General features: G+C 40.9%; 1 protein-coding gene across 1 annotated transcript in view; it reads left to right on the plus strand.

The window, feature by feature from the left end:
* Positions 1-2,861: 2,861 nt before the first annotated feature.
* creb3l1 (cAMP responsive element binding protein 3-like 1) overlaps positions 2,862-16,692 on the plus strand; it is a 29,280-nt gene continuing 15,449 nt past the window's right edge. Inside the window, exons 1-3 of the mRNA XM_061032409.1 lie at positions 2,862-3,242; positions 11,642-11,780; positions 12,915-13,001. Of these exons, the coding sequence (XP_060888392.1) occupies positions 3,132-3,242; positions 11,642-11,780; positions 12,915-13,001 (337 nt within the window). The 5' untranslated portion in view covers positions 2,862-3,131. The remainder of the gene's footprint in view (positions 3,243-11,641; positions 11,781-12,914; positions 13,002-16,692) is intronic.

A 16,692-nucleotide genomic window follows, 5' to 3' on the forward strand; every position in this document is an offset into this window, starting at 1 on the left:
ATATAAATGTTAAAAATGTGTGTGTGTGTGTGTGTGTGTGTGTGTGTTCTGCAGGAGGAGGTGTTCTGCTCTTCATTTCTGCTGCTTTTAATTCAGTTTCTGCTTCCTGCAGATGATCGTCTGTTTCAATTTAGTTTGGAAATCGAGTTAAATTCATGCTGAGCAAACAAAGGCTGCACGCAACTCAACTCAGCCGTCTATGAATAATAGAAAATATCGATGAAGGATTGGCAGTTATTTTGTGTTGTGTCACACTTTGTAGGAGAATATCAGAAAATTGATGTTCCTGTATTTGTTCTAAGGGCCAGCAGGGGGCGACCCAGATTGCAAAATAGTCTCTAGCCTTGTTCACACCGGCACAAAACTCCTGAAAATCTCCCCACGTATGTGTGAACGCAAACAGCTGAATGTTTCACTTCATCTGGAGTTTTCTCCTGCCAGACTATGTGTCTATTTTTTTCTGCTGAAAGTCTGATGTGAGAATGAAGCACTGAGCAAATTCCCTTTACAACCGACACAAACATTATCACATCGAGCTGTGAAAAGTGATGTAAACAACATAGAGGACTCCCAGGGGTGCATTTAACTTTCAATGAGGATTAGCCAGGAGATGGAGAGGATTACTGCTGTCAATAAAGTGACTGTAGTCAAAGGGAGGTCACCTATACCTGTGTGAGAGAAAACAGAGAACACCCTGTCCCCTGAGGTTTGACACCTCCGTAAACCGATATCTGGAAGAAGAAGAAGGAGAAAAGAGGAGGGATGAGCGATAAGGAAGGGGCAGAAAATGAGGCGGTAACATGAGATCATTACATAACAGGCAGTAACTATTGTTTAAAAAGCAACATAACAAACAAATATGTGTTGGTGATCAATGCAGTCTGACAAAGGATATCTGTCTCCAAACTTCAGCTACATCCTCAGCAACGACCCTGAAACACAACACAGACCAAATCCATGAAAACAACCGGTTTGTGCTGTTATCAGAAGTCTGTGCTCTGTTTGTTGAATGCACAGGTTGAGCTGCTTTTTGTGGACTCTTAAAACTCTTAAAAATATCTTTATTAATATCTTACAGAAGCCCTTAAAATAAATAACTCGACATCTTGAGAAAACTACCCAAAAGTACTCGTTATCACGGAAAAACAGAATTCAATTAAATATAGTGATACGTGTCCTCTTAGGGCTTCCGTAGAATCTCATTTAAAGACATTTAAGAAGTACATTTTGCTTGCTCGTTGGCAGCAACTCAGGCCTTGTTCTTTGATTTTTATATCTTAGAATTAAATGATTATCTTGACTTGTCAGGTGGGTATGACTTATAATTAGTGTAATGATTTATTTTTGACTCAAATTGGACAAATACACTTGCTAAGATTTGAGTTTTTGCAGCAAAGTTCCTAGAAATCCAGTTTTTAAAGATATTTCATGGAACAATGACACCTGGAAATGCCCTTCTTACCTGCCTTCTTTCTCTGAAACCTACCCAGATTATGTAACAGGTCAGAGGTGGAGCACATACAGGTGTAGTCTCTGTAGTCACAATAGACTGTGTTTTCAGTCCTGTTATCTCCCCGTCTCTGTTTCTCAGAGGAGAAATGAGCCGAGAGAGGAGACAGAGGAGAGCCGGAGCAATCATGTAAGAGAGGGAAGAAATATCTGTTTCATTCTCGTTCTGCAGTTTGTGTGTGTGTGTGTGTGTGTGTGTGTGTATGTAAGTGTGTGTGATGAAGCTGCGAGCAACATATCAGGTTGTCGTCACAGTCTCCACAGTCTTTTGTCTTTCTTTTTCTCTACTATTTCACATACAAACATAAAGTTATCCTTCTTTTTTAACAATATGTATTTGATTATGATCAGGTTGCAGTGACGCATCTGGCCTGAAGGGGGCAGTATTTCATCCTCAGCTCTCTGATTAAATCTCTGGTGGGTGCCTGCTGAGAGACCTTTTCGTTGACATTTAGACTTGTCAGTGAAAGAAAAGCCCGAATGGAGCTTTAAACAGTGATGAGGGCTCAGTTCAGTCTAATGCTGAAACATGGAAAAAGGTCTGTCCAACTAATGAGCCCAACATGGCCTCTTAAAGGCTTTCTGCAACACTGCAGGTGTTTCATCACCTGTGTGAGGACACGTTTTGCTATATGTCCTACTGCTTTATTGTGTATAAGATTAACTCTAATGAGCAAAAAAGTATTTCTGATTCTCATAAAAGTCAGTTGCAAATTGCATTTTTAAAAATCTTAATTATTCTTAAATATTGCAGGAAATCAAGCATGTATTATAAAATATATATTTTTTAAAAGATGACGTAGTCAAACTAGAAAAAATATAAAAAAATATTTATACAATTTTTATACAATTTATAAAAAAATAAAAAAAAATACAAAAGAAATAAAGGAATATTTATCTATTTGATCCATTAGAAAACTATTTTTCAAATTGAATTCTGATTTAAATCGTTAAAAAATGTTTTACCTGATTTTTATTTCTCATAATAGTCAGTTGCAAATTGCATTTTTAAAAATCTTAATTATTCTTAAATATTGCATGAAATTAGGCATGTATTATAAAATATTATTTTTTTAAATCTTTTTTTTTAAAGATGACGTAGTCAAACTAGAAAAAATATAAAACAATGTTTATAAGATTTTTACACAATTTATAAAAAAAAATACAAAAGAAATATTTATCTATTTGATCCATTAGAAAACTCTTTTTCAAATTGAATTCTGATTTAAATCGTTAAAAAATGTTTTACCTGATTTTATTTTCCGTTTTTTTTTTTGTGTGTGGGCGTGGTCGTTATTTGACGCTTCGTGGGGGGCGTGGCTTCACTGAATATTCATTAGCGAGCAGAGAGACGCTCAACAGCGGGCAGGCAGACAGGACGCTCACAGCTGGATGGATAACAACGTCTCCAACAACAAGGATGTAAACATTTTTCGACATTTTTTAAAAAGTTTATCAGTAAAAAAAGAAGAAGCAGCAGCAGCAGCAGCAGCAGCAGCGGTTTACGTAAAGGACGTAAAAATAACGGTGTCCACGACAGCCGGTAGAAATCAAAGTGCTCCGTTTTAATGAGTTGAGTTTAAGATTTTCGTTAAATTAGCAACTGAGCACACAGACAAACCATGATGGAGTCTATTTTAGACAGTTTAACCGCGGATAAACTGTACCCGCCCGGAGGAACCAACCTGTTGGACCTGGAGGAACTCAGCGATGGAGATTTCCTCACTAACGTGGTGAGTTTCAGTCCGTGTGTTCGTCACTACAAAATGAAATGTCGTGCTGTTATTTGTCATGCATGAAGTTTTGCAGTCAATGAAATCAAACGCACCCCTGCTGCCTGTTCCGCCCGGAGCCGGACCTCAGAAGGGCGGTGTTTGTTGTTATATCCTGACTGACATCCGGGGCTCGCACCTCTACCTGCGCGCGTGTGTGTGTGTGTGTGTTTACTGTAATGTGTGCAAACCAATATGTGAGACTGGGAACAGGGACACAAGCTGGCGAGTTACTGGTTAACTTTAAGTGTGTGTGTGTGTGTGTGTGTGTGTGTGTGTGTGTGTGTGTGTGTGTGTGTGTGTGTGTGTGTGTGTGTGTGTGTGTGTGTGTGTGTGTGTGTGTGTGTGTGTGTTCAGCTGGCAGGTGTTCAGAGTCCTCAGAGGCACACCTGACTTTTAATGAAGAGTGTGTGTGACTGGACGTGTTCTCACAGCAGTCTACAGTTTGCTTTATTGCCTTAATGAAAGTTAAATTACACTCAGATATGAATCTTAATTAACTCAAAAACTAATGAAGGTCTCCTTGTACTTTCTCAAATGTCAATATTTCCTGTTTTTCTATGATTAAAAAAACCCATATCTAGAAGTCAAAGCCTCTGAAACTATGTGTGCATGGTGCATGGTTGTAAAAGGGGGCGTAACTTGCAGGGTGAGGAGGGGGAAAGATCTTGATTGTTTAGCTTCTTTGTTTGTTTTATGAATCTTTTGCATCGATTGCAAAAAAGCATTTTCTATGAATGTTTTCAGGTTTACCTTAAATATATTCTCCATCCATCCATTCATTGTCTTCCACTCATCCGGGGCTGAGTTGCTGCTGCAGCAGGCTGTAAGCAAGTTGCCCCAGACGTCCCTCTCCCCAGCTGTGTTTTATAGCTCCTCCTGGGCATCCCTAAGGTGTTTCCAGGCCAGACGGGATATATAATCCCCTCCAGCGCGTACAGGGTCTACCCCGGGGTCTCCTTCCAGTTGGACGTGCCCAGAAACCTCCAAAGGCAGGCGACCAGGAGGCATCCTGATTAGATACCTGAACCAACTCAACTGGCTGCTTTTGGGATTCTTTCTACACTGAGCTTCCTCTGGATGTCTGAGCTCCTCACCCTTTCTCTGAAGCTGAGCCAAGACACCCTCCAGAGGAAACTCATTTCAGCAATCTGATTCTTTTGGTCTCTCTACCCAAAGCTCATGATCATAGGTGAGGGTTGGAACGTAAATCGACTGGTAAATCGACAGCTTTGCTTTTTGGCTCAGCTCCCTCTGACACAACACCTGCACGACTGTTGACACTGTCCAAATCCGCCTGTCGATCGCACAATCCGTTTCCCCCCACACTCGTGAACAAGGCCTCCGAGATACTTAAACCCCTTCGCTTGAAGCAAAGACTCCCTCCCTACCCGGAGGGAGCATGTCTTATTGACTGTTTGTATCCGAGAGCTTTTTATCTAACTGCTGCACAAAAAAAAAAAAGTCAGACACATTTTTCTTGTTTACGTCGTAGAAACATAATAGAAGCCATGCACGGAAACAGGAAATCTCCTTCACCTCCAAATTTAAAACCACCTGTTGATTCTAAACGTCTCGTCATATCCTCATCCTAAATTCACAGGTTACCGGGGGCAACGGCAGCATCAATCATCTCCGGTAGCACCTGTGACATCTTCAATATGAGTAGAGGGAAAACATGTAGCTGTACTGAAGAACAGGACGCAGCAACACAGAAACATTATGCCCTGATGTCTTGGCTGTAGTGACTGACTGTACTTTTGCATTTTCATCCTCCTCTAATGTAATGAGAGTTCTCATTATTACGACATGCCTGCAGCCTGTTTTTTTAATCTCCAGCAATGAAATGCAAAAAAAAAAAAAAAAACGACACTGCCTTACCCTCAAGTGCATGCCATGCCTGACCGAGCTTTGCACTCTTAATTGATGGAAACATGCTGAACACTGCTGCATGCTGGGAGTTCATATCATTCACTCACTGTCCCTGTTTCCACCCTGTGTCATCCTCTCTTTTCTGTTTGTTTTTTTTACAGTGCCGTTTTTTTTTTTTTTTAAAGCAGATCTTTATTCCGGTCGGTGAGTCAGTCCAGAAGTCTGCTCGTGGTTTCACCCCCCCCGTTTCTGTGCTAAATACAGATGTCCGTTCTGCCGTGAAGCCACTAGGCTGGGCTGCACCACTGAGGACATGGGAAAGGATGGCTGGTTAGCTTTGTTGCAGGGTGGCACACGAAGGCCACATTTGGATTTCTCGTTGCAGTTGTAGTCTCTGGGCAGGTGTTGATGATGACTCACAGCTATTTATGTGACGACTACGACTAAAAATGACTCTTAATGAGAGACTGTAAACACCACAACAGTAAAACTGTGACGCGTGGAGTTAAAAGAGTAAAAAAGAGCTGCAGAGTCTGTGTTTGCTCGTCACTGTGAATGACTCTCACTCTGCAAGAAATTCAGACCAATAAGAGAGCATTTCTCTTGTGCATCACAATATACACTTTGTGAAAAAGCCTTTAGACTTAATTTCTAGAACTGAGAGTCTTTCTTCAAGTCTTTTATGATGTCATGTTAAAGGTTAAGACGTGCTCTCTGTGGAGCCGCACTGAAAGGATCCGCACACTTCCAGTTCCTCCTCATATTTTGGTCAGCTCTTCCAGTAAACTTTTTGACAAAGAAGCGACCTCTAGGATGGAAAAAATAAGGAGCAAGGATACCTGGCTGCAGCCTGCAGGTCTTTGAGGGTTTCAAATCATAATATCAATCCTCTTTTGTGTGGTTTCATTGTGTTAGCTGCCAATTTTGATTGGATGCTGTAGGCTTGAGCATGGCCCTGGAGCTATCTATTGTCCCAACTATCAATTATTACAGTGTAAAGTATGGGTGTTTTTAAGAGCATTTTTAAGAGTTTATAGAGAAACAGCTACTTGAGGTAACACTGGTCGGTTTTATTCCATTTCATAATTACACACTGTTTAGCAATCCCTAACTTAGCTCTGCCCAAATCCTGTTAAATTTGGATGGGCTGCTGTAAACATTAAACATATGTGAACTATATGTGCACCATGATCTGAAAATGTATCTTCAGCATTCCCTAAACCCGACTTTGTGCAGTGGATAACACTGTCTCAGTTGTTGCTAATACTTTTGCAAAGAAGGAGCATGACATGAGACTCAAAAAGAATCTCTACTGTCCATCGTTTGAATCTTTCTCAAACTCACGTCTGAATCAACTTTGAAAATGGAATTAAAATATGGAAAAATGTAGGCTTTGTTTTTGGTATCAGCTTAAAAGAAATCCATATTGTGCATCACTGACTCTTTGTTTTTGTTTTGCTTAGATTGGGATCATGCACATGCACAATAAGGTGAAGTAAGGACATTGCAGTTGGTAAAAGTTTTGAATTAGTCGCTGTGTGTGTGTGCTTTAGTTTGATTCAAGTCTGTTTGTAGTTAAACCAAATGCAGAAAGCATGTGTGTTCTTTTGTTTTTAGTTCTGCTGCTTCTTGTATGTTCTCTGTTCATATTCTATAAAATTAATTTATTTTCTACTCTGCTCTGTTCTACTCTCCGTTCAGACCCTGTACTCCAGCTTCAAACACACACACCCCTCTCATTTGCATGCTCGCCGCTGGTTGGCCGCTGCATCTCCAGAAGGAATGTGAGCAGGCATGCAGCGATGTGTGTGTGAAGGAAAAAATCCTCTTCTTCTGTTCTACTGAGAACTAAATCTGAGTTCACTTCTGTCTCACTTACACACACACACCTTCACACACGCACACACACACACACGAGTACGACTGCCTCTCACATGCAGCTCGAGTGAAGACTAACGCCGCCAAACCGCTGCAGCCACACACCACCACATAAAGCCAAATACAGTAGAGAACATTGCCATTTGTCTTATCTGTGGCAGCCAGGATTGTAGCATAATGACATGATGTTTTCAGTGCTCTCACAATTGTAGTTTCTGCTAACTGTACACTGCAAAAAATCTCCCTCATTTTCCAGCCATGGACTCTTTTATGGACTTTTAATGTCTCATTTAAAAAAAGTGGAAAAAGTCTGCCAGTAGAGTGAGAGTATATCACTTCTTTGGGATTGAAATATTCAGTGTTTTCACATTATGGGATCGTCTGAATCATACAATTACAAATATTTTCCATTTATCCTTTCAGATAATTCTCTAGATGTTTTGTCCTAAAATGAGTAAAATAAGTGACTATGATAAGTTCACACAACCCTAAATATTACATTACAGATCTGTTATGATGGAGAGTTTTTATGGTGTTAGAGATCTCTTAAGAGAGTTAATTCAAAAGCTTCCTTTGCCATGTCATTCTTTATAATCTCATTTCTGACATGAACTGATTTTTTTTAATCACAGCATAAATCTTCTGAATATTTCACTGCTTTTGGTTTTCTGCATGATTTAGTTTCTTTAACTGAAATGTAAACACGCAACACAAGAGTTTACATGAACATTGTTTCTGTGTGATTCCCTTCGGCCTGAACATGATGTTCTGAAGAGTTCACAAAGGTTTTATTAAGAGTAAATATTCTTTCCATTTGTAAGCATGTGATTCATTTTGCTGTCTGGTTGCGCTGCAGGAGGTGGCTCATTTTACCAGCAGATGTCTTCACCCCTCTGGTTTAAAAAAACAACTACCACTGCTTATCGACAGACTCTAGAAACATCTCATATCTGGTCTTCTTCTAGTTGTTTCACCTGAACCAGTGAGGCTTCAAATCGAGCGGAGAATAGAGAGAGATGTTGAGACTGAACTCTGTTAATTACAGACGTTTATAATGACTCCCTGCGTCTGTCTTTCCCAGCTCTTTCTCTGTGTGGTTTCCATCTCAGCCCCCACACCCCCTTCCTAATGACACAGCACCTCTGAAATAAGCTGTAAAAACTGTCAACTGGTTTTTAACACAGCTTTTCCTCCCTGATGTGATTCTTTTCCCAGCAGAGAGGGGTCAGGTAATGAGAGGTCCAGACGTCTGTTTCCCTGCTCACACTGACAGCAGATGTTCCTGGACGGAAACGTCTCTGAGACCTTTGAGCTTCCTGTCCTAATGACAACAATAACGGCGTCCACTCAATATTTATCGCTGTTTTTAAAAAGCTCGGCCGAAGAGTGGCGCAAATAAAACGCTGGTGAATCCACAGCAAAGATGTTGATGTGGTAACATAATGCTATCCTCGACCTTTTCTGTCATTTATTTTATGACATTTTACATTTTTTGAAGAACCCTGTTGTTGTATTCTGAGTGTCTGACAACCTTTCAGAAAGCAGAGATAGACCAAGATGCTTTTTTTGAAACCAGAAACTGTCTTTATACTCTTTGATACCACCAGACTCCATCCACCAAAAGAGTCATTTTACCTCCAAGAAAACATGACTTGATTGTCCATCGCTGCTGTCACCGACTCCTGATTGAATGTCATGCAATAGTTGGAGGCTAACTTGCTGTTTGGACTCTCGCTGGTGAGAGTTTTAAGTAATACAAAGTGAGGAAACACGACCTGTTAGTTCGTCTGTCTAACCCAGTTTAGGTTTGAGTCTCTGCAGGTAACACTTTACACTCAAAGGTTCCTTTATGCTTCTGTTTCTGCATCATTGTTTGGTTTACTTCTTGTACATTTCCACCAGGAGCATGATGGGAAGTCATTTCAGCAGGGGTGTAGTCGTAGTTTTGTAAATGATCCAAGTCCAGGATATCCAGTCTTTGCAAAAACATATTGTCAGTGACTAAAATGTTCTCAGATATGAGAGGGGAGAAGGTGTCTCACTTGTGGTTTTAAAGGCTTTTCAAAGTTTGAGGTATCGAGAGCTGTCTGCTTCGTCCGTAATTCAGATCCAGGTTTTAGTGCCTGCAGGATTTCTCTGTAAAAATGTTCAGAATATGCAACTGAATGATTTCTTATGTGTGCAATAAACTGAAACAGGTGAGAAAAGTGAAGCAGACATCTTGAAAGTGCAGCTCCTGAAACTAAAAGAGTCAGATTGTTGTAGTAAGTAAAAGTTCAGCACTGCAGTCAAAAGCTACTACTAAATAAAAAGCTAACCCTGTTGTTCTAATGCAGCTATTAGAGATCATTTTAGTCAAACTGCTTCCTCTCCCTCCCCGCATCAGACCATTCTCACCCACATTTCTCCATCTGGGAAACTTTTACTGTTTATTTTTGAGCAGTCTGGTTAAAAAAGTGACCTATATTCCCTCATGGAGCGGAGTTAAAGGGGCAGTGTCAGGGTTATTTAAAGGGAAGATGTGTCATCATTGAGCTCAGCAGGAGAACAAGGCTCCTCTGTCAGCATTATACATCTTTATCTTCATGAATTAGTGAGTGTTCACCTGTGAGTGAGGGAACAAGACCCTGCAGGATTACAGAGAGTATGCACACACCTGGCTGAGCAGCGTCTCTACCTTGCAGAGCCTGATTCTGCCCACATACAAACTGATATGAAATCAGACCGTCTGTGTTTTTGAGGAAGATCTAACTTCCCTCTGCATCTTCCTTCCACAACAAATCAACATTTCAAGTGTCTTTCACGCCTCTTAATCCTCAAGTTTTCACCAAGCCAGCTGTTAATATTTCTTTAACTCAACACCGGTCATAGAAGTTTCCAAACATCAGCAGTTCCTCATGTGTCATGTGTTATTTTACCCACCATCTGTGTGTCTACCCCCCCTGTCTGTGTGTGTCTGTGCGTGTGTGTTTGCTTACCCCATATGGTTTCATTAGAGAGTTTCCCCAAAGACACATTTGAGCTCCTCATCACAGTCATAAATACAGACACTCTCTGAGATCTACGCTGCATCACTGGTCACATGGTTTTCCTTTGACTTATGTTCTGCACCTGCACTTGAAATACTTACTTTGCATGCAGTATGGATTCAATTTGTCATCCTTGAAATTTAAACGCCTACTCATTTGCCAAGCCATAATTTGAATACTGCTGAGGGTCAAAGCCATTAGCAAAGCTCGTTAAAGACATTGGCCGACATCCACCGTGGAATTCCTGATTCTTGGGAGTTTTGACTTTATTATAGATTATAAATGTGGTTGTAGATTTGCAACAGTTAAATCATTCTTTTGTCGTTATTTTCCAAGGGGTGCAGCGGATCACAAAACTCACGGTTCAGATAATTCATGGAATCGGCTAAATTGTGATTTCAAACGTTGCGTCGGCTCTGATTTTCCCAACCAGTGCATCTCTACCTTCAAGTGCTCTACAGAAAAGAGTGCTCCCTGCGTCCTTATTAAACCAGCCGTTCCACTAAAATCTTCTTTTTGTGTGCACTTTTGACCTAATAAATCCCGAACAGAACATTATAGTGTTGTGTTCCAGCTGCCTGTTCCTTGATGAAAACATTTTGTGGGACAGAAAACCAAAACAATGAGCTGAAAGAAGCCAAAATTCTCCACAGAGCCGAGAGAAACTGCAGAGCCAGCCTTTTATTCCCCTGCTGTTGATAATGAAAAAAATTACCATCAACTGTGTTTTTATTATCCCCGGGCCTGATTGAGTCTGCTCTGACACTACTGGCAGTTATAGGGAAAATACTTCAGAACATTTCCAGGATTGAAAAGATATAAATCACTTCTTATTTTTGTTGTTAATTAGATCAAGTTATTTCTGTCACTGCGTCTGTCTAAGAAACCTCAGAGCAGAGTCGACTGCTGCAGCTGATTCATCCAAAACACTCCGCCTGTGTGTGTGTGTGTGTGTGTGTGTGTGTGTGTGTGTGTGTGAATTTGTACCGCTTTGTGCAAGTTTACTCAAGAGTGGTCTGACTCATATTGTGTGTGTGTGTACCTGTATGTGTGTGTAAACCAGTGAATGAGAGCACCATGCAGTCCCAGGCTTCCTGAACATCCTCTCTTTGGGTTTCGGTGACTCATTCATCCAGACTGACGATGATTCTCTTTTTTTTTTTTTCCCCCCACACTGCCTCATTTTTCATACCCTCAACACTGTCTGTCTGGTTCCTGACTCCGAGACATGGTTTGATGTGGGGCTTGGAAATAAATGCATTGTTTGAATTTGAAAAAACTGAGATGTTTCAGTCAGTAAGAGTCGAGATGAGTCATTCATTTTGATCTGACGCTCGCTCTAATAAATGCAAATCTGATTTCTGCTGAGCAAATTGATCAAATGATTCACTTTAATAATTCTTCATGCAAAATTGTCTCAGCTTCTTCATTCTGATTATTTGCTGCTTTTCTTTGTGTTTCACATGATTGCATTGAAGATTATTATCCAGTGCAAGTGCAAAGATAACGTGCAAGAAGATGTGCGTTCAAAACAACAATAACAACAAATTGAAATGTATATAACCATCTCTGTGTCTGCAGCCTTTCTCTGGAGATCAGATGGACGACTTCAGCAGCGAATTATTCAGCAGTTTCTTCGACGACCATCTATTAGAGCGCCCCCTGCTGGCAGACAGACCTTCACTTCTACAAATGGACGAGGACATGGAGAGCTGCCCAGGTACATCTCTCTGATATCATTGAGTGTGTAGCACCAAAAGAATATGAATACCACCCTGTAAGACTTGGAGTTACAAAAAACATCACAATTCCTCCAGAGTTTAAAGCCCACAGCAGGTAAATGAAGTCGGCCTGTGGAACACTTTCCAAAGCCAAACCTCTTTATTAAAGATGATTTGCGTTGAAATACTTCTAGGCCTCTAAAAAATACCAAAGATTTCCACTCTGCAACTAATCGTCCCGTTTAAACGACCTTCTGGTTTCCTTGGATAAACTCCAGCAGTGCAGCTTCACCTTCAAGCCAACGTCTGGGTGGAAAAGAGACGCCAAATCCCGTTATTTGGATTGAACCGAAAAAAGCCAAAACATGAAGACCAACTGTATCAAGTTGTAACTTTTCAACCGCTGACATCAACTCTGGCTCCCCCGGTTAGGTCAAATTCCTCCGTTTTAGAGCTGGTTCTCTGCTGCCAAAGTCTTAAAAAACACTCTCGAGTTTAAACCAGAAGGAAACGCACACAGACCTCCACCGCACACACAGCAGGTGGTGGTTCAGGATACAACCGGCTGAGCCTGCAGCAGGCTGTCACCTCCAAGATAAAGTTCAAGAGCTGGACGCAGTGGGCCCGCTATTCCTGCTCTGAACTATTGCACTGCAGTTTATTTAAGTCTGTGAAGTATTGTCATTCCTACAGAGACTTCAACTGTGGAAGAAGAAGAAGACACTTTCACTTTAATGTTTAAGGACGTCTTAAAAACATGATTCACTTGCTGGATAAAAACCATGAATTAAAAGCTTCAATAAGTCATTTTTATGTTACCAGTTTGAATATGATCATAATTCTGTAACGATTTTGACCTGCTTCAAATCAGTTCAGAAACAACGAAACACATTTATCTAGAGTTTGTGAAGTTCAGTCTGCGTGGTTGACAGGCAACGGGTACAAAACATCTCCCGCTGCAGCAGCCAGATGAGCTTTCAGTCTTTATCGACTGTTTAAAGTTTCTATACAAACATACAAAATGTGAGCAATCAAGACCAAGCGTATCAGAAAATCTGACGCACAGCTTACTGACATCAGCAGACACCTCTGTTAAGTTCATGACGTGTCTAATACAAGTTTGAATCTCACAGATATTCAAGCGGAGCACAGCTACTCCCTCAGCGAAGACTCCGCCCCCCAGAGCCCAGCCCTGTCAATCAAAATGGACCAAGAATCCGGTAGGTCATCCAAGTAATTGGATCCACTTGCTTTATGATCATCTCTTCATGTTGCTGTCTTAGTTTATTCATCCTTTAAAAATGTACAGGCTGCTGATGTTTAGTCTGTTTCCATATCTGGTTGGCTGAGTTTTCTGTCTGTTTTTCGACTTGCAGTCGGAGCCCATTTTTGTCTGTCTACTACCATAAACTCTGATTGGTTCAAAGTAATCCAGTCTGTCACATTTTATGTGTGATGATTGACTCTCTCAGTCCAAAATAAGCATTTCTTTGCTCTTTATTTCTGCCCTGACTGTCTCTTATCTACTTCAAAAACAGATGTTGTTGCACATTTTATTTTTCAGAGGGCTTTTGAAGAGCTTATGCAGTTTCCCCTGGAGACGTTTTGTGATGATTTTGTGCCACAAAACAAGTTCAAATATCGTCTTTTGCAACCTCAAAGCAGCAGGCTGCGCGGTGCTGCAGTGGTTAACGTTGCATCACAGCGAGGAGGTTCCTGGTTTGAATCCCCGTCTGACAGGAGCCTCTCTGTGTGCATGTTCTCCTCGTGCATGTGTGGGTTCTCTCCTGCTTCCTCCCACAGTCCAAACACATGCTCCTTAGGTTAACTGGAGACTCTAAATTGCTCGTAGGTGTGAATGTGAGTGTGGCTGGTTGTCTGTCTCTATATGTCAGCCCTGTGATTGACAGGTCCAGGGTGTAACCCCGCCTCTCACTCAGTGACAGCTGGGATCAACTCCAGCGGTAAAGATAATGGATAATGGAAACTCAAAGCACACAATGAAACATCATAGAAACTAGAAAACTGTGAGTTATAGCTAATATGCACTATTGAATTTTGGTCATTCATCAGAATATTTGCATATTTGTATCATATCCTGCAGCCTAATGCTAAGTCACCAGTGAGATGGATGAATCTGTTGGTAAGCGAGCCGTCCTCAGGTGTCTGTTGCCTTTTTTGTGTTGTATCAAAGAGGAGGCTGCAGGAGCAAGTGCCTCCTGCAGTGTGAAATGAAAACACTTTGTCTTTCTCTTCCTCATTACCTCCTCCCGTCTTCCTCTCTGTCTGTGTCTCTGCCTGTCTCAATTTGTCTCTGTCTGTCTGTCCAATCTCCGTTTGTCCCGGGGATCCTGCTGTCTGAGCAGCAGGTTCCCAGTCTGAGCAGTTTTTCCTCCAGCTAAGCCCTGCCCACCTAACACACACAGACTCACACACACACACACACACACACACACACACACACACAAAGCTATGACAAGCATATGGTTTTGAGTCTGCAGCTTTAGCCGAGGCCAGCGGAAACTCTCTTTCTCTCCTCTGTCAGGTTATCTCTCCCTCTCTCTTTTCTTTCTCTCTTGTTTTCTATCTCTCTCGCTCTCTGTCTCCTTCAGCCTTAATCCAATTAAATCCACTTTATTGCTTTGAATATCATATTACCTGTTATGCCAAAATACCACACTGGAAAAAAAAAAGCAAAGTCTGGCTCACATATAAAAACAACTGTCTGGCTTGTGAATTGTTTTGAAACCACAATATTTATTTAGATCGTGCTCTGCTCCTTAGAGGAAATGCGATAAAGTCAGGCTGGATAAATCAGAGAGAGAGAGTGAGAATCACTCCAATCAATCAAAAATGAACATGACACTTCAGCTAGGGTGAACATTTAGACGACTGGGCAAAGATTCAGCAAAACTAAGAAGACATATTAAAGGGCAATTCTGGGTATTTTAAACTTCGGCATATTTCTTCTGCGATGCATTTAAAAAGTTTTGCTCCAGTAGATTCCTTCAGCCCACAGCAGTAAATCAGGCTGCAGAGGTTGTAGAATAATCCATAATCAATCAAAGCACAAGCACTCACCACTACGCTACCGGCACCCTGTGTATTTTAAATTCTCTATCTTTTAGTTTTTTTTATTATTTCCTGCGTTGCTTCTGTCTGTAGTTGTGCAGCCGTCATCTAAAGCGCACATATGGAAAACACACACAGCCGCACACACACACACGCACGCGCACAGCTCATCCATCATATATAAGTATTTGAATCGATTCCAGTTGATTTGATATTGAACTCAATCCAAAATGCAATTCATAAGCTGAACGTGCTCCATGAAGTCTGAAAACTTTCCACTGAGTTCACGTCTTTACGTTACTGCGTGCGCCGCACAAATGGACCGTTATGTTTCAGTGTTTGTTCACAGTTACATGTAGTTTATGATCTTCATCTACAACCGGTTTAATAAGAGATAAACAGTTAACTCCTCTCCTGCTGTAAGAAGAGGTTTTCTGTGCAATATTTATTTTATATTTCTGCAATATCGATTTATATTCTGTTAGGCTTCTACCTGTAAATAACTCCTACCATACATAACCCCTCTTACCTGAATGAGAGTTCCTTCTTTTGTTGTTTTTAGCTGTGGATGCTTGTGTGTGTGTGCACTTTAAGGTGAAGCCAAATCATTTTGTTGTACAATTGTATGATGACAATAAAGACATTCTAGTTTATCTATTCTATTTCCTCATCCTAAGATCTCCAGAGGGTTCAATGTTCATGTCAAGAATATCTTTTTAACGTTGTCTTTTCTTACAATTTCTCAAACATCGACTCTTTATCGAGTCAAAGAACAGCAGATTACTGATCAGAAAAGTGTGTTTGTTCCATTTAATCGATGTCCTCTTTCAAGTTTGTTCATTTGTGCTCAGAGTTTTCCGACCGTTAAAGCATTTTTTAGGTTTTCAAAACTTGTAAGTATTTGTTTATTTTCACTTTTCAACGGCCTTTCCTGATTAAGCAAGAGCAGATTTCTGTGTCTTGATGATTCAGGTTCACGAACCGCCCTGTGACATCAACGTTTGTCATGAGTTTAGGAATCTGTGATCAAAGCTTGTTCTTTTTAAAGAGAACATGGAGAGCTGTGAAAGGATTTTTTTATAATTAAAACAAGTTCAACACAGTCAACACAGCACAAACGCACGCTTAATACCGGAGATAGTAGCTTAATCATATTCTGCAGAGACCTGAGCTGCATCAAAAGCACCACTTCAAATCCTTCAGGATCATTTTGAATAAACGGCTGAATGCGTCTTTTGCAGCGGGTATGTGAGAAGGCGAGCAGCAGAGTTCTGGATATGTTGTAGTTTCCTGAGTGTTTTGGATGATGAACCGTAGGTGAGACTGTTGCAGTAGTCCGGTTTGGAAGTGAGGAATGGGTGGGTGAGGGTCCCAGCAGCTGAAAAGGAGGCTTTCAAGGAAGCATGTTAACATGTTGGAAAACCATTTTAAGGGATATTTGATGCACGTCTGAAAGTTCATATAGAAAGACATTGCAGGTTCTTATTGTTCTTGGGTGGTATAAGTTTATATCCAAACAAGTTGAAACACACAGTAACCCTCTGGCTGCTTCTCTCTTGGAGGGTTTCATTCTGGGGCAAGTGTTTTGTTTAATTAGTAATCGTCTAGTCATCGTGAGCCTGTAAAGTTTCTGCTACACGGCTTCATTTCAGCGACAAATCCTGATATTTGTTTGACTTTTGAGGTCATCTTCAGTCACACACATTTCCGTTTTATAGAAACTGGACCGTGACTTTTATACTTTCCCCTCCGCTTTTCCTTTTCTCTCTTCCTCTCTCGGCCTGTGGTCTGCGTTCTCGTTGCCTGTATCCAGTCAAAGAGAAGCTGTGTGTTTTTTTA

This window comes from Labrus mixtus, chromosome 24 (genome assembly GCF_963584025.1).
Source record: "Labrus mixtus chromosome 24, fLabMix1.1, whole genome shotgun sequence".
Lineage (NCBI taxonomy): Eukaryota > Metazoa > Chordata > Actinopteri > Labriformes > Labridae > Labrus > Labrus mixtus.